The 27,537-nt window shown below is 34.6% G+C and overlaps 1 protein-coding gene across 3 annotated transcripts in view; it reads left to right on the plus strand.

Annotated features, from left to right (window-relative positions):
- UBA6 (ubiquitin like modifier activating enzyme 6) overlaps window positions 1-27,537 on the plus strand; it is a 101,507-nt gene that overhangs the window by 21,701 nt on the left and 52,269 nt on the right. For 2 of the 3 annotated variants that reach the window (XM_053217278.1, XM_053217279.1), the window contains exons 3-9: window positions 4,936-5,030; window positions 5,550-5,578; window positions 10,050-10,144; window positions 10,666-10,777; window positions 18,653-18,733; window positions 23,462-23,584; window positions 25,894-26,017. In XM_053217278.1, coding sequence (XP_053073253.1) covers window positions 4,936-5,030; window positions 5,550-5,578; window positions 10,050-10,144; window positions 10,666-10,777; window positions 18,653-18,733; window positions 23,462-23,584; window positions 25,894-26,017 — 659 coding nt within the window. Of the gene's footprint in view, window position 1; window positions 120-4,935; window positions 5,031-5,549; window positions 5,579-10,049; window positions 10,145-10,665; window positions 10,778-18,652; window positions 18,734-23,461; window positions 23,585-25,893; window positions 26,018-27,537 lie in introns of all 3 variants that reach the window. The other variant, XM_027057733.2, reaches the window with a different exon arrangement.

A 27,537-nucleotide genomic window follows, 5' to 3' on the forward strand; every position in this document is an offset into this window, starting at 1 on the left:
GGAACTGGAGATGTTTAGCCTGGAGAAAGAAGACTGTGGAACCTGAATACCATCTTCAAATGTTTGGAGGGCTGTCACATTGAAGAGGGATTAGAGGAGTTCCCTTTGGCCCCAAGGAGGTAAAATTAGGAATAGTGGGTGAAAACTGTAGGAAGATATCATACCGTCATAAAAAGGAGAATCTTTAGTGAATAAGGCTCTCTAAGAGTAGAGTAGATAGCCTTGATAATTTCTTTCTGCTGGACACTTTCACTGATATGTTAGGTATCCACTTAATAGAATAAGTTATAACATAACAGTGCTGGATATGAGGTTATATACTCTAGGCTCTTTAAATCCCATCTGTGCACTTATTAACAATATGAAATTCATAGAATTAAGTGTCAATTACAGAGTACCCTGACATTGCCTAGGACAAAATAGGTAATTAGTACCCTGCCTCTTGGTGGTCAAACATTGAAAACATAGGTGATTTAGGTGACTGCTGAGAATGTGTCTGAGAATTTATGATTCTTTGAAAAACTTTGGTTTATATGTCTTTGTGTTATCCTTTTATCTGTATTATAACCACATTTGTGTCATGGCTATTCATTATTTACCAAAGTAATCTTAAAAATAATATATGAGAACAAGTCTGAGATAAAAAAAAACATTTTTTAAGTGGTTCCTGTGACTCTGAATATAGAAAAAAGAATTCAGGTCCTCTGCTAGCTAGCGCATAAACGTTGTTCTTGTTCTTACGTGCCAATTCGTTTCATTAAATTAGCAAGTTGTTTTTGTGTGTCTATAGTATGTCAGACCCTGTTGACCACTGAAAAAACAATAGTAAATAAAGCAAACTCCCTGCCTTAAGGAAGCTACAGTCTGCTAGGAAAAATAGAAAAGTAGTGAAAATACATTGTGGTAAATGTTGTAATAGATTGAATGTAGGATGTCATGGATGCACATAAAAGATGTCCAACACTGTCTTGAAGAAGTTTAGCGATGTTGTGGGACACATCATGGTGGAAAATCATGTATAAGCTGAGACCGGAGGATGAGTAGGAATTTTTCAGGAATAAAATATTGAGGAAGAGGAATGCCCCAGAAAAATGTCTATTGGCCAAAGACAGCATACCACGTTTGTGGAACTAAAAACCTTTAGTATTCCTGGAACAGGGAGTTTGATGGAGGAGTGACTAAAGATAAGACTAGAGAGCCAAACAGAGACTGGATTATGAATGACCTTGTGGCTAATATTAGTATCTGGACTTAATCAAAGGGAAATAGGAAACCATTGGAGTTTTTAAACCAGGAGAATAATTTGACCAGATTTGTATTACAGAAAGATTATTCATGTTAGTAGGAAGTTAATAGGTTATATGTAAAACAGAAAAATCAAGAAATAGAAGTAGAAACATGTTATTGAAAAAAAGGGGTGTAAATATTAGAAGAAACAAAAAAATTCAGAGTGGTTGCCTTCAGTGTACAGAATTCTGGGTAAGGAAGAGTTAGGTCAGGGAATTGAATTTTTTTTTTCTTTTTTTCTTTTTCTTTTTTCTTTTTTTAATTTATTTTTGTTTTTTGAGATAGAGTGTGAGCAGGGGAGTGGCAGAGAGAGAGGGAGACAGAATCTGAAGCAAGCTCCAGCCTCTGAGCTCCAGCCTCTGAGCTGTCCGCACAGAGCTCGATGTGGGGCTCGAACTCACAGACTGCAAGATCATGACCTGAGCCAAAGTCAGACGCTTAATCAACTGAGCCACCCAGGTGCCCCAGAAACATTTGACTTTCTTAATCAACTTGCAGTGTGGCATAGTAGTTAAGAGTATGGATGCTTGGGTGCCTGGGTGGCTCAGTTGGTTGAGCATCTGACTTTGGCTCAAGTCATGATCTCACCGTTCATGAGTTCGAGCCCCACATTGAACTCATAGAACCCACTTCAGATCTTCTGTCCCCCTCTACCCCTCTCCCACTTGTGATCTCTCTCAAAACTAAACAAACATTAAAAAAAAAAAGTATGAATGCCAAGGCCAGACTGTCTGGATTGAAACTTATATCCACTATTTTCAAAGTACTTAAATTAAATTACTTAATTTCTCTGTGCTTAAGTTTTCCTCTCTGTATAAATGGGAATATGATAGAACTTATAGAATTTTTGTGAGGATTAAATTAGTTAATACAAGTAAAACATTAAAACAATGTGGCGCATAATAAACACTCAATGTTAGCAGTTTTTCCTACATGTCAGCACTGTTTAGGTATTGATATACAAGAATAGACAAATCTACTGTCATATTGGTGGAGGGATTTAAATGTTGCTTTGACTAATCAAGAGAACGAGCAGACAAAAAAATCAGAATGAGTATAGAGGTCTTCAACATGGTTATTAAAATTACTATAATGCACGTGTAAAGAATGCTGTTTCTAACCAACTGTAAAACAACAACCAATGTCATTTTCCAACTGTAGAGGGAAACGAACCACAAGAGAGTCAACAATAGAGAACAAACTGAGGGTTGATGAAGGGTGGTGGATGGGTGATGGGTATTAAGGACAGCACTTGTGATGATCACTTGGGTGTTGTATGTAAGTGATAAATCACTGAACTCTACTCCTGAAACCAATGTTGCACTCTATGTTAACTAACTAAATAAAAAAAGAACACATGGAACATTTGTAAAATTGACTAAAAAAATTCTCAAATATTAAAAAAATGAAATCATATAGATTGTGATTTCTATTCACAATGCATTCAGGCTAGAAGTTAACATAAGAGATAAATAGAATATTCCCCATGTAATTAGAAATTTTAAAATATACTTCAGATTAACCTGTAAATCAAAAAAGAATCATAATTAAAACCAGAAAATAATCATGAATTACTATGTATCAAAATTTGGAATGCTCTTTAAGATCAGTTAAAGTTTTACATGTATATTTTAGAAAAGAAAACCTGAAAACTGATGAGTTATTATTTTTAGGAAATTAGGAAAAAACAAAATAGAAGACACCAGCCAAGGGCTAGCCCTAGTCATGTTAACTTTTTCCTGCACATTAAGAATGTGAAACTACAAGAACTTCAGTATACTGCAGGACAGTTATTTGGTATACTTTGGGAAAAGTTTGGCATTAGATAGTAAAGTTATCCCTGCATTTCCTCTCCTAGATTTATGCTATATATATTTATAGAAACTTTTGTATGCGCTCGTGTTTCATGAGACATATGTAAGAATGTTTATAGTCTCGGGCACCTGGGTGGCTCAGTCGGTTAAGCGTCTAACTTTGGCTCAGGTCATGATCTCACGATTCTCTCTGCCCTTTCCCTGCTTGCTCTCTCTCTTTCTGTCTCTCAAAAATAAATAAACATTAAAAAAAAAAAGTAATGTTCATAGCTCACTATAACTGTCCAAAAGTATAGAATAGCAGGGGTGCGTAGGTGGCTCAGGTGGAAGAGAATGCAACTCTTGATCTTGGGGTTGTGAGTTTGAGCCCCATGTTAGGTGTAGAGATTACTAAAAAAATAAATAAATAAAAAATCATGCTACAAAGCTATAGAATGGTTAAATTATGGTGTGTTATTACAGTAGGATAGTATAATACAATAGACTAAAACAACTGAAAATTAATAGCTACATGCATTGATAATAAATAAATCTCATAAATTCAATTTCATTCAAAAGAGAGATGACACAGAAGACACTATTCAAAATGCTCCCTTTTATGTGAATTTCCAAAACAGACAAAACTTAAGTATATTGTTTAGGGGAACACAAATAAGGTTGGCAAGACTATATAATACACTATTCTATACATACTATAGTAGGTGTTCAGCAAATATTTGATGAATAATAATAATAATAGTTTTGATCTCTGAAATAAATGGTAAGTACTAATTTAAAAAGAAAAGTCTAGGTTTTATTATATTTTGTAGGAATATGGAAGGAAATGACAGCTTGTGTTTATAAAGTTTCTTCTGACTAGACAAGAAACCCCTTTTCAGACTTGTATATTGAATATAAATAGCTAAAATATGAAAATTAATCAAACATCTGTATACTAAACAAACATACATTAAACCAGCGTGTATGTTGTGAATTCCAAAAGAAATATTTGTAAACCAAAGGGTTCATTTATTTATACTGAACTCATCCTTCCAGTGATTTTTGTCAGAATCCACTAGAATGTCCATTATCTTCAATAACTTAATCATCAAGTTTATCACTGTTCTTTCAGATAAAGTTTCTTTTTTGGCTTTATTATTGTATCTGATTTTTAAAAATAGCCAATGTGTATTTTTTGAAATTCCCATTGTAATGCTGCCTGTGGCTATTAGGATGGATGGCTTAACAAGATCACTTACATGCTTTATCAGTATTTATACTTAAAATAATGTTCCAGGGCACCTGGCTGGCTAGTTTATAAAGCATGTGACTCTTGATCTCCGGGTCAGGAGTTCGAGCCCTACAATGGACATAGATATTACTTAAAAAAAGAAATAAATAAAATAAAATAATGTTTGAAAACTGCTTAAGTCCTCTCCAAGAAGAGCAGTGATTTTTTTTTTTTTTTTTTTGTCTCAATTCTGTTTACAGTGACAAGTTTAAAGCAGAGATACCAAACTTAAATGCCTATAGTGCCCCCTGAGGTAATAAATGAAAGGACCAGGATGGGAACTGTGGCAAATCTGGAGCACAGAGTCCTCCTTGTCTAAACAGAGCAACTCCTACTCAACTCCATCTGTTTGTTGCCACAAGGGAAGGTGGTGCCAAATACTCATTTTTTTTCTCAATATGTCATCTATTTGGCAATTAATTTAGAAATGTTGAACACTGCAAGTGATCCAAAACAAGTATGTGGGCAGGATCTAGTTGTTAGGCTATTAGTTTGCAAACAACTTTAAAGGATAGATACTTTTGGTGAAATAATGTATTGGTTTTTATTGTGTTTTACCTATAGTCGACAGAGGTACGTTCTTGGAGACACAGCAATGCAGAAGATGGCCAAGTCCCATGTTTTCTTAAGTGGTATGGGTGGTCTTGGTTTGGAAATTGGTAAGTAGTATTTTTATTCATAATTTTATATTACACTTTGAGCAACATAAGTTAAAGAATTTAATTTCTTCCCCTTGTACTATTTCCTATAAAGGGAATTTGATCCAACACCTTGAAAAGATTGTTTTGGTTCTTTCAGCAACATTGTTTCATAATACTGCTATATTCTTCCAAAAGGAGCCAATAATGACTCTCGTTTCTCTTTGTGATGTTAATAGCAGTTAATGGTCATTTCTGTATCCTTACTTATGATAGAGTGCATACACACATATATTTGTAACAACATGTCTAGAATAATACTATAAAATTTTAAGAGTGATTACTTCTGTGTGGTGTGGTTTTAGAAAATTTAATTTTTTCCTTTTTGTTCTTCTGTATTTTTTAAGGAACTTATACTTCTTTGGTAGTAAAAAAAAAAAAAAGTTAAATTCTCCAGTTAAAGATGTGTCCAAGCTCCATGAAGAGTATCTAAAATACGTTCCTAATATTAAGCTATTCTTTTTTTTTCCCCCTTTATAGCAAAGAATCTTGTTCTTGCAGGAATTAAGGTAAGTGAGTAAATGTCCTTGGTTAGAATAATTGTTGTGATTTTTTTTTTCCATCCTCAGTAGTGGTAATATTACATTTTGGCTTAGTTTTTGCATCTTCATTTAGTGGCAAAACTTTTTTTTTGTTAAGTTTATTTATTTTGAGAGAGAGTGAGCAACCAGCAGAGAGGGAGGGAGAGAGAATCCAAAGCAGGCTCCACACTGTCAGCACAAAGCCTGACATGGGGCTCAATCCCACAAATCATAAGATCATGACCTGAGCTGAAACCAAGAATAGGTCATTTAACTGACTGAGCCACCCAGGTGCCCCAGCAGCAAAATTGTTTTAGTGCTGTATTTTTTTCTTTAAAAAAAAAAGAAATATTCTAGAAAATTCCAAAATTTTATGAAAATGGAATTTTTTTTTGTTTGTTTATTTTTTGAGAGAGCAGGAGCCGGGGAAGGGCAGAGAGAGTGGGAGAGAGAGAATCCCAAGCAGGTTCTGCACTATCAGCGCACAGCCTGACACAGGGCTTGAATTCACAAATGGTGAGATCATGACCCGAGATGAAATCAAGAGTTGGACGCTTAACAGACTGAGCCACCCAGGCATCCCCAAAATAGCATAGTTTTAACAAAACCCCATGTACACATCATGCAGCTGCAACTGCATGCTCGTAGACAGATTTGTTCCATGTATCTCCTTCCCATTCCTCATGGCTCCCCAGCCACCAAATTATTTTGATATAATACTCAGACATCCTATTATATCATTCTTAAGTATTTTAGTATATAATTCTAAAAGATAAGGGTACCTTTTGAAAGCATAACCACAAAGCCATTTTTGCACCTAAAAATGTAACCGTTTTGTTAATATCATTGTCTTAGTTATCTATTGCTGAAAACAAATTACCCCAAAACTTGGCAACTTAACACTTATCTCAGGGTCAAGAATTGCGTGCAACTTAGCTGGTTCCTCTGTTTGAGGGTCTTTCATGAGGCTCTAATCATGACATTGGCAGGGCTGCAGTCATCTCCAGAATAGAGGAATAATCTGCTTCCCAAGCTTGCTCACATGATGATTGATAGGATTCAGTGGCCAGGTCATTCCACTTCACGTTCCCATCTCAGTTCCCTGCTGGCTCTTGGTTGGAGATCACCCTCAGTTCCTTGACATGTGATCCTTTCCATTAGGCAGCTCACAGTATGGCCGTTTGCTTCATCAGAGTAAGCTAAACAAGATGACTAGAAAGGAAGTGTACTAGCAAAACAAACCAGTCTTTTGCAACCTAATCTCAGAAGTGACATTTCATTATCTATGCTTATTTGCTAAAAGCAAATAGTTTCACTAGTTTACAAATGTATGCAAAAGGAATTATGCAAAGGCCTGAGTACCAGGAACTGGGAATCATTAGGGCCATCTTACAAGCCTATCTATATCAGTCATCAAATATCTAGTTAGAGTTCAAATTTTCCCAAATGTCTTACGAAAATTTTTTTTGGTTTGTTCTCATTAGGATCCAAGTAAAGTCCATATACTGAATTTGATTTATTTTAATCTATATAGTTCCCTTCCCTGATATTTATTTACCCTTACAATGCACTTGTAACTAACAGCAGGTCATTTATTACATGTACCTCTACCCTTGTATTTCATATAAACTGGTACAGAGATTTCCTGTAAACTGAATCCAGAGATTCAGATTCAGGTTTGATTATTTTGGCACTACTGTTTCACAGATGATTTTATATTTTTCTCATCAAGAGGAAATCATAATCTGTTGTCCTTGTTTTGATTATTACTGATAATAATGATCATTGCCTAGATTCATTATTTTATTAGGGATAATGATATTCTAATTCTGTCCTTTTTGATTTATTAGCTGGAATAATTTAGAAAGACAATTCTCCATTCACATATTTGGTTTCAGTAAAGTATAGTTTGCACTTGTACAAAAGGCAAGATAAATACTTGTTGGTTTTTTTTTCAGCCTTTATTTACCAGTTTTCAAAATCAGTGGTTTCCTATCATCCGCTAACAGTGACTAGTGAACTTGTGTGGCCTGTTTGTACCTGAACGTCATAATAAACTCATGAATTTAAACATACATGATTTGTTTTGATCTAGTGTAGTTGTTATTCTCATTTATGCTTAAATTGTTCCATCTTTGCTTGTTAGGATCTTCTGCAACTTCTTGAGTCCTTTTGACCTAACTCCAGTGGTCTTTGTCACTAATGATGAAGTCTTTTCAGTGGACAGATCTAGAACATTCATCCTGAGTGAACACTGAAATATCTGAGTTTCAAGTTTAGGACCACGGCATATCTACTTCTTTGATTTTATGATTTTGTATCTTTATCTCTCACTGTAAGGGTTTGAGTCTTAATGACAGGAACCTAATTACATACTTTCTTTATCCTATGTTACACCTATTTATGATATAGATTCAGCATAACAATTCTAATATTATTAATAGCAATATAATTATTGAAAACCATTTATGATTTATTATTTTTTTTAATACTTATCTTTTGGGAGAGCACAAGCAGAGGAGGGGCAGAGAGAAGGGGACAGAGGATCTGAAGCGGGATCTGTGCTGACAGGCTAACAGCAGTGAGCCCAACGTGGGGCTTAAACTCACGAACTGTGAGATCATGACCTGAGCCAAAGTCGGATGCTCAACCGACTGAGTCATCCAGGTGCCCCACTTTATTTTATTTTTAAAATTATATTTATTTTTTGAGAGAGAGAGAGAGCATGAGCAGGGGAGGGTCAGAGAGAGAGGAGTACAGAAGATCCCAAGAGGACTCTGGGCTGACAGGCTGATAGCAGCAGACCCGCTACAGGGCTCAAACTCATGAACCACGAGATCATGGCCTGAGCCAAAGTCAGATGCTCAACCCACTGAGCTACCCAGATACCCCTAATTTTCTTTTTCATCCTTAGGATATATCCTGTCTAGATTTGGCAGGCAAATTAACTACTTTTTAAAGTCACTTTAAATAATTCCTTTGGGTAGTTATGCAACATATTCAGTAGATAGTTTTCTCCATTCATTTTGCTCTGGATTTCTGGGGATCACGTTTAAATTTAATTAAATTTTACTATTATGAGACTTACATAATTCAAAGCAGAATTTATGGGGGCACCTGGGTGGCTTAGTCGGTTGAATGTCTAACTTCGGCTCAGGTCATGATCTTGTGGTTCATGGGTTCGAGCCCCACGTCGGGCTATGTTCTGACAGCTCAGAGCCTGGAGCCTACTTCAGATTCTGTATCTCCCTCTCTCTCTGCCCCTACCCCACTTGCACTCTGCCTCTCTCTCCCAAAAAATAAACATTTTTTTAAAAAGTAGAATTTATAAAACAAGCTTTATTCAGGTAAGGCTACCTTCTCTTTACCCTATTCCCTCCTTCCCTTATTAGGTCACCCCCTTTTTTTCGTGTTTTGAAATATAAGCAAATACATGCATACAAATATGCAAATCTGTATATATGTGTGTATACAAATTTACTCTCACCTGCCTCTCTTAATAAAGTGCCATACTTTCTTCCACCTTGCTCTTTATCACTTAACAGCATATCCTTAATGATATTCCTTAATGATTATTCCTTAATGATAAATGTATATGTTTCATTTTTTTTATAGCTGTACAGGTATACATTGCATGGATGTATATTATTATACCCAATTCCTTACTTGTAGACATTTTAATTATTTTCAGTCTTTTTCTATTACAAGTAGTGCTGCAGTTAATACTCTTGTACGTATATCATTTTTAATCTTTCCCAGTGTGCCTTTATGATAGATTCTTAAAAGCAGAATTGTTATGTCAAAGGATAGAAGCACAGGTTATTTCACTAGAGATTACCAAGTTCTTTTCCATTGAGGTTATGCTATTTTACATTCTCACCAATAACATATAAGAATGCCTGATTCATGTCACTCTCCAGTACAGTATATTGTCAAACTTTTGGATTGATGCCATTCTAATAAATGAGAAAACATATTTCATTCTTGAGTAGAGTTGAACATTCCTAAATATTTTAAAGGGCCATATGCATTTCTTTTTCAGTATTCTCCATGTTCATATACTTTGCCCCTTTTTCTGTAAGATATGTCCTCTGATATAAGTTGAAAATATTCTTTCCAAATGTTGTTACCTTTTTTTACTTAGAACATGGAGCATTTGGAAATGTTTATGTGAATTCTTTTGATTGTATTTTAATACAACATGCTACTTTCCTAAATTGAAATTCTCATATGGTTTAAAGTAGTTTTTCCATTAATTTTCCTGGGTTTCCAGATGTATATGGTCATATCATCTGTGAATGAATCCAGCTTTAGATCCTTTCTAATTCTTAAGCTTCCTATTCCTCTCTATGTCTAATTACATTGGATAATACTTCTGATACAATGTAAATGAAATTGGAGATAGTGAGCATCCTTGTCTTATCCCTGACTTTAACAGAGATTTTTCTCTTTTTTGAAGGCACTTACTATTCATGATACAGAAAAATGCCAAGCATGGGATCTAGGAGCCAACTTCTTTCTCTGTGAAGATGATGTTGTTAATATGAGAAACAGGTGAAGATGAGATATTTTGATGTTTTATCATAGAATTTTTTTTTTACTCTCACAATTATATAGGGTATTTTCTGTGCCTAAAACACTAACTCATTTATAGTTGTTTGACTTATCCCCATAACACATCACCATAGATAAATAATTATTAACATATACTTATTTAATTATTTAGACTTGTGAAAATTTTAATACACTCACATTGATACCTAGAAGTGAATTTTAAGATTGTTAAAGGTCTTTATTATTGCTTTATTCTTAAAAAGCTTCAAGAGGTTGGAACTAGGGTACACTTTGAGATTGTGTGGCTTACTATGGAATGTGACAGTATGCTACATTTCAAGAGTATGTAGTTGTCTATAAAAATAAGTAAGTCTTAGCTTCTTTCTTCCTCTACAGTTTGTTAAATTTCCATTGAAATTTTCTAACATTCAGGTTTCTCTGATGTTGTCAAAGTGTCCAGGTATGAGGGATTGAATATATCGAATGAAAGAGTAGTAAAAGTCCTTTTTTTTTTTTTTTAGGGCTGAAGCTGTACTTCAACATATTGCAGAACTCAATCCTTACGTTCATGTCACATCATCTTCTATTCCTTTAAATGAAACCACAGATCTCTCCTTCTTAGATAAATACCAGGTTGGTACTCTATTTTATGTTAGTTTATATATATATATATATATATATATATATATATATATATATATATATATACGTATACATATATATGTATATACGTGTGTGTATACGTGTATATATATATATACATACACACACGTATATACATATATATGTATGTGTGTGTGTGTATATATATATATATACACACACGTATATACATATATATGTATGTGTGTGTATGTGTGTGTGTATATATATATATATATATAGTTGTAAGTATTATCGTAGTGTAACTAATTAAACCTAGTCTGTTGAGCAGAGCAAAAAATCTCAGGTCAAAATACTTCCTTTAGAATACCTTTCAGGGGGGCGCCTGGGTGGCGCAGTCAGTTAAGCGTCCGACTTCAGCCAGGTCACGATCTCGCGGTCTCGTGGTCCGTGATTCGAGCCCCGCGTCAGGCTCTGGGCTGATGGCTCAGAGCCTGGAGCCTGTTTCCGATTCTGTGTCTCCCTCTCTCTCTGCCCCTCCCCCATTCATGCTCTGTTTCTCTCTGTCCCAAAAATGAATAAACGTTGAAAAAAAAAAATTTAGAATACCTTTCAAATGCTCCATTTTAGGGAAAGGGCCTGAGATACTGGCCATTATATCAGTCAGCTACTTTCACAGTTATGTGCGTAAAAACTACCCAAAACTCAGTGGTTTATAGCAACATGTATTTATTTCTTTATCCTCCATCTGCATGTCATTTGGAGTTCAGCTGTTCTAGGCTGACCTTGAACTGTAGAGCCTGGGTTTTTCTCCATATGCCTCTCTTCTGGGACCAGGAGGCTACCGAGGACATGGTGTCATACCAATAAAAGAAGTGTAAAGGGGCAAGTCCAACTATCCAAGCACACTTCAATCTTCCATTCATGTTACTTCTATTTATATTTCATTAGTCAAAGCAAGTCACATGGTCAAGACCAAAGTTGAGCAGGAAGGTATACTCTGCTCTTATGAAGGCCATGGGCAAAGGATGATATATAAGCTGGTGATATATAATCAGTATATAATCTGATGGCAGAAGTAAAATATGTGGATCAACATTCAGTCTGCTTTAGTTAAGGTTAACTTTAACAACAATTCTCTCTTTCTCAAAATAAATAAATTTTTTAAAAAAAGAAAAAGGCTGCTTGGGTGACTCAGTTCTAAGTGTCTGACTCTTGATTTCAGCTCAGGTCATGATCCCATGGTTCATGGTATCAAGCCCCATATCAAGCTGTCTGCTGACAGCATGGAGCCGGCTTGAGATTCTTCTCTCTCTCTCTCTCATTCTCTCTCTCATTCTCTCTCTCCCTCCCTCCCTCCCCTCCTCCCCTTCTTGTTCTCTCTCTTTCTCTCTCAAAATAAATGAATAAACTTTAAAAACAACAACATTTCCTAGCACCTTAGATGTTTCAAAAGCAACTAGGTTGACCCTGATTTTCTTGACTAAATTATGATGTTGCCCTTCGGGGAAGAACACTCCTGTGTTTCACCTCTACTCAGTACTTTTCACACTGTGTGACCATATGTGTGTGGGTTTTTCCCCCAAACCAAGCAGTTCTCCAGACTCCTTGGACACCTTCAGTGTCCTACAGTTCAGTTCAGTTTTGACACTATCTACCTGGAGAAGATAGCTTCGGATCCCACAAGTTAAGGATTCATTCCCACAAGAGCCCCTCTCTGTCCACTTTCTGACATCAATCACAAATCCAGGTTGTTCCCTGTTCCTCTGAGGGCTGGCTATAAATCAGAGATTTCCATGTCCCTCTCTTAGGGTCCAATTAATTTGTCAGAGTGGCTCACAGAACACAGGAAGACCGTTTACTTATTAGATTACTGGTTTATTATAAAAGCTGTAACAAAGGAACAGTCAGATGGAAGAGATGCATAAGGCAATGAATGGAGAAAGGGGGGCTGAGCTTCCATGCCCTTTCCAAGTATGCCATGTTCCTGGCATGAATCTGGAAGCTCTCTGAGCCCATAGTTGAGATTTTCATGAAGGCTTCATTATGGAAGCATGAATGATTAAATGATTGGCCTTTGGTGATTAAGTCAGTCTCCAGCCCCTCTCTCCTGGAGGTCTAAGAGATAGGGCTGAAAGTTCTCACTCACAAATCACGAGGTTCGTTCCCCTGGCAATCAGCTCCCATTCTTAGGGGGCCTCAAAGTTATTTCATTAATCTAAACTCAGGTGTGGGTAAAAGAGGCTTGTTATGAATAACAAAAGACATCATTATTTAACCTTTATCACTCTGGAGCTATTTCAGGATCTGGGATAAAGCTAAATACATAATGAAAAATGTCTCTATAGCTCTTCTGTAGGAAATTGCAAGAGTTTTTAGGAGCTATGTGTCAGGAACCTTGGATAATGACCAAAAGGTATATTTATTATTATTATGTCACACCAATTTGAAAACCAGTGTAAACTTCTGTTCTGGACTAGATAACTTGAAATCCATCTTCTACAAAGATGTGTAATAGACTTCTTACGTAGATTTATGTAATAGACTTCCTTTTATGTTTTTATTTTTTATTGAGGTATAATTAACACACAGTGTTGCGTTAATTTCAGGTATACAGTGTAATGAATGAACAGTTTTGTGCATTACTCAGTATTCACTATGATAAGTGTAGTCGCCATCTATCACCAAGCAATGTTATTAAACTATTTTAACTATATTCCCAATGCTGTATTTGTCATCTTTGTGACTTACTGATTTTGTAACTGGAAGTTTGTACCTCTTAATCCTATTTACCTATTTCACTAGTCCCTCTACCATCTCCCCTCTGGCAACCACCATTTTGTTCTCTCTGTTTAGAAGTCTGGTTTTTTTTTTTATTTCTTTGTTAATTTGTTTTATATTCCAACTGCAAGTGAAATCATATAGTATTTTTCTTTGACTTCTTTCATTTAGCATAATACTATGTAGGTCCATCCATGTTGTTGCAAATGGCAAGATCTTATTTTGTTTTTAGGACTGAGTAATATTCCATCACATGTAAATACTACATCTTCTTTATCCATTTATCTGTTGATGGACACTTGGGTTGCTTCCATATCTTGGTTAATATAAATAATGCTGCAGTAAACAGGAGTTCATATATTTTTTTCAAACTAGCATTTTTGTTTTCTTTGGGTAAATACTGCGTAGTGGAATTATTGGATCATATGGTATTTCTATTTTCAATTTTTGAGGAACCTCCATACTGTTTTTCACAGTGGTTGCACCAATTTGCATTCCCACCATGCGTTCCCCTGCTCTGATACAGAGCATCAGCCGTTAGATGATGACCTGAGCCAAAGTCAGATGCTTAACCGACTGAACCACCCAGGCACCCCGATTCTACCCACTTTTGACAAATATGATGAAATACCTCGTTGTGGTTTTCATTTGCATTTCCCTGATGTTGAGTGATGTTGAGCATCTTTTCATGTGTCTGTTGGCTATCTTATGTGTTTGAAAAATGTCTGTTCAGGTCCTCTGCTCAGTTTTTGATCAGATTATTTGGGATTTTGGTGTTGCATTGTGTAAATTCTTTACAAACTTTGCATATGAGCACCTTATCAGATACATCATTTGCAAATATATTCTATTTAGTAGATTGCCTTTTCATTTTGTTGATAGTTACCTTCACTGTGCAAAAACTTTTTATTTTGTTATGGTCTCAATAATTTATTTTTGCTTTTGTTTCCCTTGCCCAAGGTGACATATCTAGAAAAATGTTGCTATGGTAAATATCGGGAGAGATTACTGCCTGTGTTCTCTTCCAGGATTTTCATGGTTTCAGGTTTCACATTTAGATCTTTATCCATTTTGAGTTTATTTTTGTGTGTGGTGTAAGAAAGTGGTCCAGTTTGATTCTTTCATATGTAGCTGTCCAGTTTTCCCAGAACCGTTTGTGGAAAACTATCTTTTCCCCACCATACATTCTTGCCTCCTTTGTTGCAGATTAATTGACCATATAAGCATGGGTTTATTTCTGGGATCTCTATTCTGTTTCATTGATCTATGTGTGTCCATACTGTTTTGACTCTACAGCTTTGTAGTATATCTTGAAATCTGGGATTGTGATACCTCTAGCTTTGTTCTTCTTTCTAAAGATTGCTTTAGCTATTTGGGGTCTTTTGTAGTTATATACAAATTTTAGTATTATTTGTTGTAGTTCTGTGAAAAATGCTGTTGGTATTTTGATAGGGATTACATTGAATCTCTAGATTGCTTTGGATAGTATGGACTTTGTAGCAATATTAATTCTTCTAATACATGAGGATGGAATATCTTTCCATTGGTTGTATTGTGTCTTTAATTTCTTTCATCGGTCTTTCAGAGTTTTGAGAGTAAAGGTATTTTACCTCCTTGGTTAAATTTATTTTTAGGTATTTTATTGTTTTTGGTGCAATTGTAAATAGGATTGCTTTCTTAATTTCTCTTTCTGATACTTTATATTGATGTATAAAAAGAGATTTCTGTATATTAAGTTTGTAACCTGTAATTTTAATGAATTCATTTATCAGTTCTAGTAGTTTTTTTGGTGGAGTCTTTAAGGTTTTCTGTTTATAGTATCATGTCATCTGCAAATAGACTGCTTTACCTCTTCCTTACCAGTTTGACTGCCTTTTCTTTTTCTTGTATGATAACTGCAGCTAAGACTTCCAGTGCTATTTTGAATAAAAGTGGTAAGAGTGGGCATGCTTGACTTATTCCTGATCTTAAAGGGAGAGCTCTCAGTTTTTCACCATTGAGTAAAAAATATTAGCTGTGGGTTTTTTATATATGGCCTTTGTTATGTTTAGGTATTTTGCTTGTTAACCTACTTTGTTCAGAGTTTTCATTCACGAGCGGACATTGTACTTTGTCGGAAGCTTTTTCTTCATCTGTTGAGATTGAGATGATCATATGGTTTTTATTCTTTCTCTTGTTAATTATTTATAATTTTGATCAATTTATAAATAATGAACCCCACCCTTGCTTCCCTAGAATAAATCGACTGATCATGGTAGAACGGGTTTTTTAAGGTATTGTTGAATTCAGTTTACTAATAATATTTTCTTACAGATTTTTGTATCTGTGTTTTTCAGAGGTTTTGGACTATAGTTTTGTCTTTTTATTTGTAGTGTTTTTATCTGGTTTAGAATCAGAGTAATGCTGGCATCATAGAATGAATTTCAGTTTTCCTTCCTCTTCTATTTTTGGAATCGTTTAAGGATAGGTATTAACTCTTCTTTAAATGTTTGGTAGACTTTGCCTGTGAATCCATCTGGTCCTGGCCTTTGTTTTCTGGGAGTTTTTTGATTATTGATTTGATTTTTGATAGACTTTTTAAAAATTTTAATGTTTATTTTTGAGAGAGAGAGAGAGACAGAGGGCAAGCAGGGGAGGGGCAGAGAGAGGGAGACACAGAATCTAAAGCAAGCTTCAGGCTCTGAGCTGTCAACACAGAGTCCAATGTGAGACTTGAACCCACGAGCTAGGAGTTTATGACCAGAGCTGAAGATGGACACTTAGCCGACAGAGCCACCCAAGAGCCCCTGATAGACATCTTTTAAATGAGTAGCTGAGCTCAAAATAAAATGCTCAGAGACCAAAAATAAATAGGTAGCTAAAAGAAGACGAGTGAACTATTTATTCGCTGTGGCCACTTTCACATTGGAGTTCCTGATCTCAGTAACCCCATTTCTTAGGAATTAGTGGTAACACAGAAACCGAAGATCCCAAGTAGGTTTACATGAGATAGAGAAATGGAATTGAGACCTATCCCCTTTTTGTAAAGTTAGAACCTCAGAGAACTACACCCTCAGTGAAAGGTGGGTGAGAACAGTCTTTGCACCTCAGAACAAGATTGCCTGTTTTTTCTTGAGCTCTGGATGAAAAAATAATGATCTCCTCTGGGAATTCACAACCATATGCCTATTCTCACCCAGGTTTGGAGATAAACTTTATAATTCTTTGTAATCTAAAATTTCCCAAGCTGGGAACTCAAAACATAAGTAGTACTAAGCTACTGTCAATATCCTGGAATGCCAGACAGAAAGAAAACTAAACTACAGAGAAATCTATGTTCAACTAAGCCATAGTATATTCCAGTATATGGAGCCTCTTTGAAGATGAGTTCAGAGTACAAAATAGCAAGACAGGCAGTTCAGTGTGATGAAAGGTCAATGGATATAACAAATAATAGAATTAACCTCCAGGAATTTCAGATAATAGAATTATCAGATAGGGACTAAAAAACATAGATGTTCAAATTGAATTTTAAAAGAAGGAATTAAATATACAGTATGGAAATAATTAAAAAGAATCAGGCAGATGTGATAAAGAACCAGTCGAACTTTTAGAAACGAAAATATTGTCTTAAAAATTAAAACTCAGTGAGTAGATTAAACAGTGGATAGATACAACTAGAGCAAGAATTAGTGAATTGAAAGAGCTGAGATTACTGAGACTACAACCTTTAGAAATTAGAGTAAGTATGAAAGAGAAATTAAAAGAAATACAAGCTTAAGTGAAAGGGTTCAATTCATGAGATTAAATTTCTGAAAGAACATTAGGAAAGGGCAATATTCCAAAAAAATTATGGCTGAGAATTTGTGATGAAACACAAATTAGATTCAGTGTATGCTAAGTCTAAGATGTGATTTTACTGTATTTACAAACTTACTAAGTCAGCCTGTTACTGTTCTTTGGTTGCTGACAGAAAACATGAGATTCCTGAGTCAGAGACTTTATTTCTCTGAGTATGGTAAGAGGTGTGAGTATTATATTTGCCTTATTTCCTCTTGCCTTTCCCCAAAACCCACTAGTGTAGTGTAGAGGACTCAGTGGATGCCTGCACATGTAATGGGCTCCTTTTGATAAGAGGAACACTGAGCTTGGAAAACCTGTGCTTTTATAGGAAACAATTAACAGGCTTGTTCTTTGTCCCAGAGGGAAACATTACTTCATTCCTCCAGCTTGCACAAAGCAAATATAATCCTGAGAAATGGTCCAAGAATAGTTAAGATCCTTGGATTCATGGCATACCCAGTTGAGACATGTATAGAAAGTAAGAGACCCATGGAGGAGAAATCAATCTTGCAGGAAGCACACCATATTCTGAGCTAGGTAAATAAGAATAAATCCACAACTGGATATTTGTAGTGAAAAAAAGTTATCCAATTCATGGAAACTACCAGCAAGGAAAACTCTGGACTGAGAGTCTAGTTCTACTTTTGCCACTTGATAGGTAGATGAATGACCTTAGGAAAGTTTTTTACCTTTATGAGTTTAAGTTACTTATGTTAAAATATGATTATAAAAGCTCTCTACTTATCTTACAGGGTGATGATAAAAAGTTAAGCATTGAGAACTATAATTTGCTATTTTAAATAACAGAACTTGGTAGTTTTACTAATGACACTGTCATAAAGCAAAAGTTGTTATATTGTGCATCTGAAGTAAAAGCTAAGCCAACTAGTGTATGTCTTTAAAAATATAATCTTTACTCCTTTAAGCTAGCATTTAATTAATATCCTGAAGACTAGGTTAGTATTCCCATGGCAAAACAGATCAAACAAAATCTCCAGCCATTTAGAGTACAAAAATACCACATATGATATTAAGGTTTGCTTCTTATGTAAATCCTATGATAGTAATTAAATTTAATATGGGCAGTTTTCCTCTGTATATGTTATTTTTACTTTTGCTCTTCCATGACTCTGAAGGTTTTAACCTTAGAATGGAATACATTGGGAAAGTATTTTTTTTTACAAGGAAAACAGTGTGTTTTTAGCATAATGCAAACTGTGACATGCTTCTGACTTAGAAGTGTATTTTACCAAACTAGTTGTTTATTTTCTAATATTTAATTTCTTACATTCTTCTTAACAGTGTGTTATATTGACTGAGATCAAACTTCCATTGCAGAAGAAGATCAATAACTTTTGCCGTTCTCGGTGCCCTCCAATTAAGGTAATAATATTACTTAATAATGACATGTAGTTAAGCAAAGAAAGAACACCTTCACTGTTAAAATTTATAGCTTTTCAGTAGGTTGTGTAAGAAGTTCTTATGTACACGAGGACAATCACAGTAATATTTTTCTCTTTAATTTTGGCATTATTCATTTCCTGTTTTTAAAACCAAGATCTAAATTTGGCTTATAGCAAATTGCCAAAACTGAGGAAGAATAAAGATGGGAATGGTAAGGATGGTAAACACTGAATTCATCATCTAACTTTAGATATGGTGTAATGGTGGTTTTCAAGAAGTTCATTGGTTCTTGCAACAAATATTCATTGAGCATCTTCTCCAAATACAATTCTAGGCACTAGGAATACATTAGTGAATAAGACATACAAATTTTCCTACTCAGGAAAATTACCATCCAGTAAGGAAGATATTTAATTAAAAAGCAAATAAATAACATAGTTTCAAGTCCTATGAAGAAAATAGCTAGGTAAAGAATATAATATCTGCATGATGTTGGGGTGGGGATCAGTGCTGGTTCTCTTAAATTGAAGGTCAGGGAACTCCTCTGAGGAGATAACGTTTGAATAGAACCCTGAATAATGAGAGAGAGCCAGCTATGGAAAGAGCATTCAAAGCATGAAGAACATCAAGTGTAGACTTGAAAGTATAAAAAAATTCGCTTGGTGTGTTTACAAACAGCAAGAAGCAAGCAAGACCAGAATGGAATTTGGGTAAAGAGGAGAGAGTAGTATGAGTAAAAGTTACCAGGGGATTATGTTCAGAGAAGTAATTAGAGGGCCATAACTTACATAACTTTGAGGATAGCTGAGTTTTAATCCCATGGGTTTTGACTTGATTTATATATACAGTGTGTGTGTGTGTGTGTGTGTGTGTGTGTATACATAGGAGAGAGAGAGAGAGAGAGAGAACGAGAGAACACACCCAAGCAGGGGAGGAGGCAGAGGGAGAGAATCTTAAGCAGACTCCATGCTCACCACAGAACCCGACGTGGAGCTTAATCTCAACAGCCATGAGATCATGACCTGAGCTGAAATCAAGAGTTGGATGCTTAACCACCTGAGTCATCCAGGCATCCCTGATCTGATTTATATTTTTAAAAGATCACTCTGGATGTGCTGTAGGGAAAATAGTCTAAAGCAGTAGTTTTCAAAGTATGGTCGAAGGATACTGAATATTCTTGAGATCTTTTCATGGGATCTGCAAAGTCAAACTATTTTCATAATATTACTAAAATGTTATTTTTTTTTTTTACTCTGATTCTCTTATGGGGTACAGCGGAGTTTCCAGAGTCTATCTAGATGATATTCAGTAGATATTACTGCTCTTATAGCTAATGAAATGTATGTGTGTATTCTTAACATTTTAAATGTTTCTGTTTTAATTTTTAACACAGCAAATACCAATAGGTATAACCCAGATAAATAGAAGTGCTTTCAGTCCTCAGTAATTTTTAAGAATGTGAAGGAATTGGGGTGCCTGGATGGCTCAGTCAGTTAAGTGTCCAACTCTTGATTTTAGCTCAGGTCATGATCTCACAGTCATGACATTGAACCCCATGTCAGGCTCCACGCTGAGTGTGGAGCCTACTTGGGATTCTCTCTTTCCCTCTCTGTCTGCTCCTCCCCTGCATGTGTGCATGTGTGCACACTTTCTCTCAAAATAAATAAATATTTTAAAAAAAGAAGAAGAACATGAAGGAATCACAGAGCCAAACAGAAAGAAACCCATTGAATTAATAAGAGAGTAGAGGCAACTAGACCAGTTGGAGGATAATGCAGTAATCCAGGTGTGAGATGCTGGTAATTCAAGAGAGGTAGAAATAGAAATTTTGAGAAGTTAATGAATTTGAGATATCTTCTAAAAAAATGGCTTACAACTTACGAATGGATGAATATGAGTTGTGAGGGAAAGAATGATCGAGAATGACTCCTAGATTTTTTCCAGAGTAACTGAGTCATGGTGACATTGGGAAGACCAGTAATAAGTTTAGATCAGAAAAATCATAAATTATCCTGTGTAGTTACATACATACCATTAACTCTAACTCCTTTGTGGGGTTATTTGTTCCTTTGAAAAAAGGAAAAAATTACTTGTTCTTTTGAGATAGGCAGTAAGCCAACTATCATACTCTATTAAATAGTTGTGCTAAAAATTTTTGGATTGTGGTATTTACATAGCATATTTACACTCTGTACATTTGTGCTATGGTTCACAATTTAAACAGATGAATAAGACATAGAATAGTAAAGTTAAAATCCCCGGGCATGGAAGTTTTACAAAATAATTACACTAAGTTATGAACCAAAATCTTTTGTTTATGTGATTGGTATATGTAATCCTATTTGAAAGTTGTTTTGAAGGGAAATTGTCCTCAAATTTGCAGCTTTTAAACTTAAAAAAAATTCTAAATTTCTGCTCATTTTTATATATATATCATATGATTATATATATAATCATATATATAATCATATATATAATCATATATGATTTATATATTAAAAAATGCTGTCTGTACCTATTTTAATGGTAAAGGCAATACATGATCCAGTAGGAGGTAGCCTTTTATTAGCTCTCTCATTACTTCATGTAATAGGTGGTATAAATTGTTTTAATGGGCTACATTTTTATATCCAAATATGAATAGACTTTAGTTTTTGTTTAAAAAAGTATCACTTTAGGGGCTCCTGGGTGGCTCAGTCAGTTAAGCATCTGACTTCAGCTCAGGTCATGAGCTCGGGGTTTGTGAGCTTGAGCCCCACGGTCAGGCTCTGTACTGATGGCTCGGAGCCTGGAGCCTTCTTCAGACTCTGTCTCCCTCTCTCTCTGCCCCTCCCCCACTCGCACTCTGTCTCTCTGACTTTCTCGAAAATAAGTAAACATTAAAAAAAAATTTTTTTAAGTATCACTTTACACAGGATCATATGTGTTACAGAATAAGAATTCTTTACTGTTAACTCAAAATGAAATTAGACACAAAAACATTTTCTTTAGAGATTCTTAGAATGGAGCATATGTGTTACAAAAATCACTTTTAATAAAGCATTAATGATTGTGGTTAAGAATATGATTTTTGGGGCACCTGGGTGGCCCAATCAGTTAAGCAGCCAACTTCGGCTTAGGTCATGATCTCGAGATTCTTGAATTTGAACCCAGAGCTTGCTTGAGATCCTCTGTCTCCCTCTTTCTCTGCCCCTTCCCAACCCTCCCCACACCAATAAATAAATAAACATTAAAAAAAAAAAAGAATCTGAGTTTTACCTTCCTTGCTTTGATGCATACTGTCAGTTCCTCAGCTCTTTTTCTATTTGTTGCCTGCATTTTCAACTTTTAGCTCTGTTCTCTTTTCCATTAACTCTACTATTGGTGAATGGATACTTCTTTTTTCTCAAATGAAAAGTAAAAATTCACTGCTCAAACCATTGAACCAAGATACTGGTTTCTTTCTTTCTTTCTTTTTTTTTTTTTTTTTTTTTTTTGGCAATATTTGTTTTATTGAAGTGGTGTAGAAATGAACCTGCAATATCTCTCAGGTGTGCCTGCAAAACCTAACTGAAGGTTTTTTATTGTTGTTCAACCAAAGCTTACCAAAGTTTCTAATTCTAAGGTAGTGGATTTTATACAATTCCAAAATTTTTAATACTACTTAGTTTTCATCTGAATATAAATATATATACAAATTCACTAAGAGAATTTAGAGAATGTAGAAAAGTATAATGAAAAATTTACCTTTAAGCCCATCACCAGAGGTAACAGCTGTTAACATTGTACTGTATATATCCTCTATAATTCTGTAAAGACGTGTGTACCTTTTTTATTTTTTTGCCACATTAGTATTATATTTATGTGCAGTTGTCTATTCTGTTTTTTCAATTAGTAATTTTTAATAAAAACAAACTACAGCATGCAAACCTCAAATACTTATAGGTACAATTTACTTAAATTTTTTTTTTAATTTAAATCCAAGTTAACATATAGTGTAGTAATGGTTTCAGGAGTAGAATTTAGTGAATTATCACTTATATATAACACCCAGTGCTCCTCCCAACAAGTGCCCTCCTTATTGCCAGTCACCCATTTAGCAACCCGTAGTTCTGTATATTTAAGAATCTCTTATGGTTTGCCTCCCTCCCTGTTTTTATTTTTCCTTCCCTTCTGCTATGTTCATCTGTTTTGTTTCTTAAATTCCACAGGAGCGAAATCATGTCTTTCTCTGACTGACTTATTTCACTTAGCATAGTACTTGCTAGTTCCATCCACATTGTTGCAAATGGCAATATTTTATTCTTTTTGATCACTGAGTAATATTCCATTGTGTATATATCCTACATCTTTTTTATCCATTCATCAATTAATGAACATTTGGGCTTTTTTCATAATTTAGCTATTATCAAAAGATACCAGTTTTTTATGTACTTTGTTGGATTTTTAGGGCAAGGAAAGAATTTCTGTTATTTAAAAATCATAGAATGTACAATGATGACGTGCTGCATTTTTTAATTATATAGCACTAGATACCCAGTCTCAAATACCAATATCCTTGATTCTTGAACCACTTCACAAATAATGTATTCTGTTTGTGATTCACTTTATATCCCAAAGGATAATCTTAATTATAAATAAAGTCATGAAGAGGCTTAAAATACTTGAGGTGGGTTTTTTTTCTTTATATAAATAGATAAGCTTGAACTTCTTTTCATCATTTCACAGTTTATCAGTGCAGATGTACATGGAATTTGGTCACGGTTGTTTTGTGATTTTGGTGATGAATTTGAAGTTTCAGATGCAACAGGAGAAGAGCCAAAAGAAATTTTCATTTCAAATATAACGCAAGTATGATTATATATATATATATTATTGTATATGTATATGAATGTTTTTTTTAAGGTTGATGTGAATACATTTTTTTTTTTAGTTTTTTTTTTAAATTTTTTTTTTAATGTTTATTATTTTTGAGAGTGGGAGAGACAGAGCATTGAGTGGGGTAGGGGCAGAGGGAGGGAGACACAGAATCCAAAACAAGCTCCAGGCTCTGAGCTGTCAGCACAGAGCCCGACTGAGGGCTCTAACTTACAAATCGTGAGATCATGACCTGAGCCAAATTTGGATGCTTAACTGAGCCACGCAGGCACCCCGATGTGAATACATTTTTTAAAGGTGACAATAGCAAAATACTGTAATATGCAATATTTTTCATTTGTTTTATAATAAGGTAATTCATGAGGGAATGTTTTGTTAATTTCTTGATCATATTATATTAAAACTAAATTTAAGTTAGAATATGAGTGTCTGAATTCCTTCTAACATTAATAATCAATAGATCAACATTTGCTTGTGATAAATTTTAATTTTGTTCTATGCCGTGTTCCTATTGGGCATGAAGTGTGATTCAGTGTTTACTAAACTGTGTGTATTGTGTCAGATTGTAGATGTAGTAAGTATGTCTTAAGTCACCTGGCCCAACACAAGACTGTGGGGAGGATACACAGTTAGGTCACTATAGACAAAAGCTTTTCTAAAATTTTTTATATTTCTAAAACATTTGGAGAAGGAAAAAAAGTATTAGAATTAATTACCCTTAGATCAAAAAGTCTGAACTTTCACGTTCTCTTCAGGTAAGCTTAAGTTTTTTATTCCCTAAAAGAATTGGAGATATCATTGTGATCCAGTTTTCCTAGTTTTTTAAGTCTGAATCATTACTTTTACTTGCATTCTTTCTAATCAGTTTACATTAAAGATCAAAGAAACCAAATGTAAGGTAATGATAATAGTATTTGTGTTTCTATATTTATGCTTGATTTTTAAGCCCAGTGTAATGTTGCCTTTTCACCCCTTTTTAAGAGAAATGCATTAAAAAAATCATTCTGTGTCTCTGTGCTTACAGAATGATTTATTATTCAACCTTTAATCTTTGTGCTTGTTTTTAGTTTGTCCCTGCGAACATCATACAGTTAGAATAGAATAGGCTCCAGGAAATAGTTGGAATCTTGTATTGCATTGGTATTTTCTTTTCTTAAATAGTGTAGGCAGTATGAAGGTTATCCACAAAGAATTACAAAGTACCATAAATGTTCCCATTTAACTTATATGCAAAAGTATTTCTCTTTTTTAATAAAGTCCTTATGAATTTTATTCTTCTTGAGATATTAGTAAACCCACATTATGTTAATTTTATATACATGTTTGTGATCATAATCTTAATTCTTACTCAGATCATTAAGCCACAGGACAATTTTCAGAATCTTCACAGTTAAGAAAGAAAGGATGATAATTCTCTTTAGGTTTTATGTAGATTAAATTATTACCACCTTACTCAACCAGTGTGTTGGATTATATGCATTAATAAGCAAATTTCTGGGCCTTGGACCTATCTCATCCATCTTCTTTGGTGAATAGGTCAGTTTCTTCCTATTTTTGTCCTGGTAAGCTGAGCTACACAATATTTTTTTATCCTTTAACATGTTGGGCAGCAAATTTTAAATTACCAGTTTTCTGGCTTTAAATCTCCATCCTTCTTGGGACACCTGGATGGCTAAGTCACTTGAGCGTACAGCCCTTGATTTTGGCTCAAGTCATGATCTCACAGTCGTGGGATTGTGAGCCCTGTGTCAGGCCCCTCACTGAGTGTGGAGACTTCTTGAGATTCTATCTCTTCCCTCTGCCCCCTCAGCCACTTGAGCACTAACTTTCTCGCTCTCTCTATGTCTCTCTAAAAATAAAATTAAAAAAAAAATTAAATCTCTGTCCTTTCTTGCATTTCTTTTCATCTTCAAAGTTAGACTTGTCTTTTATGCACAGATTTTTTTATAACATGACTTTAAAACTTATATTTGATAACTTTGAATATTTTTTATAAGTCAAAAGAATCTGTATCTATAAAATATTTGAACTTCCATGTAGAATCTCCTTCTCCCCCAAACACAGAAATTGTATTTTAAACATTCATAATAAAATAGTAAATTGATCATTATTTTCCAATAATTCTTAAAACGCTTGCTTTTACTAAGGAAGAAAAGGAATGACTTGGCATTTTGATTGTTTTGAGAATTTTATGATAACCTGGTCCATTTTGTGTGAGATTTGAAATTTGTGCAAAAAAGGAATACATGAACTTGTTTTTTTAGTAGAATTCTCTTATTTAGGCTAATCCTGGTATTGTCACCTGCCTTGAAAATCATCCTCACAAACTTGAGACAGGACAGTTTTTAATGTTTCGAGAAATTAATGGAATGACAGGGTTAAATGGATCAACACAACAAATAACTGGTAAGTTCCTGTGTTTTATTAATTCATTTATACTTATTCATTATTCAACACATTAATAGTTTAGACAGTATATTCAGTGTTGAGAACACTTCATCAGCTTAGACAAACATGATCTAATTCTTGGCCTCAAAACATTCAATCCAAGTGAGGACGTGTTAACATTAAGCAGTGATGTAAAGAGAGTGTAAAGACAGTACAGGCATTTCTGGGAACCCTAAACATGGCAAGGAAGTCTACCCGGTTTGGGTACAGCAGCAGTGGGGACAAGTATCTTGATTAAAATTTGAAGATTGCTTTGGCTTAGGAAAATGATGAAAAGAATATTCTATGCAGAGACCAACAGTAAGAGGCAGTTTGTTCAAGAAACTAAAAGATACAATATGGCAGGGCTGGCAGTGGGAGTTGATATGGCAAAAGTCTTAAGACATTTAAGAGGAAATTTGATAATCTCATATTGTAGGTAAGCAAAGAATCCAACATGGGCAACTTATTCACTTAAGGAGTGCAGGTTTTGGAGAGAAGATGATGAGTACAGTTTAGGTTCGTTGAGTAAGATGGCAATGAAGTATTCAGGTGAAGACATGTTTTTGTTAGTAGCTTGTATAAAAGGAATGAGTGGATGTTATTGCAGGCAAGTTTGTGGGTTTGTTGGCAAAAAGTTGAAGGAATTTGATTTTTATTTATTTATTTTTTTTGTAGACTAAGATGAGATCGTTGCCCAAAGGAGAGCAAAAGTGCCAAAGTCATAGATTTAAGGAGAGTTAAACATTTTAAAAAATAGACTATCAGGTTTAATTTAGTGCCCATTTGAAGTTGAAGATAGTGAATTTGTAGCAGTGTTAGTCTGCATAATCTGTGATTTTTCTCCAGCCATGTTTAAAAGAGTCAAAGACAGTGCTAGACATCCTATAACTCAAAGATGGCATATTTACACTTGTTAGCCAAGAAGGTTCAGGTTTATCTTTAGGACATTTGAAAGTCTAATTATGTGATGAGTGTGTAGACTAGCAAATGGATTACTTTTTTTTTTTTCTTGTAATGACTATAAAATGGATCCTTAGGAGAGACAAAAATCAGTCCCTATTATGAATTCTTCATAATAACTTTGGATCTATAGTTGGTTAAGCATCTTTGATTACAAAATTACTGGATTTTGTTTCCCAGACTATATCCAGATATGTAAAATACAGGTTACATTGTTAATATTAAAGAATTTGTATCTGTTTTTGTAAAAATTAACTAATCCTTTAGGATTATCATTTGTTGTTATTGTATTTGTTATCATTTGTTATTTGTTAAATCACTTAGGATTTATCATTCGTTATCTATGCAATGGGGGATTGTGATAGTTCAGAATCTTGAGGCTACAAAGTGTTCCATTTGTCTGCCTGTTCATTAACAAGTACCACATTATATTTAGTATTAATTGCATGTAATTAGTATCAACATATTATTAATGCCTTATAAAATATTCTAATATCTAGTAATAAGCATCTCATTATGATTATCCCCCTCTGAGT

Source organism: Acinonyx jubatus, chromosome B1, assembly GCF_027475565.1.
Source record: "Acinonyx jubatus isolate Ajub_Pintada_27869175 chromosome B1, VMU_Ajub_asm_v1.0, whole genome shotgun sequence".
Classification (NCBI taxonomy): domain Eukaryota; kingdom Metazoa; phylum Chordata; class Mammalia; order Carnivora; family Felidae; genus Acinonyx; species Acinonyx jubatus.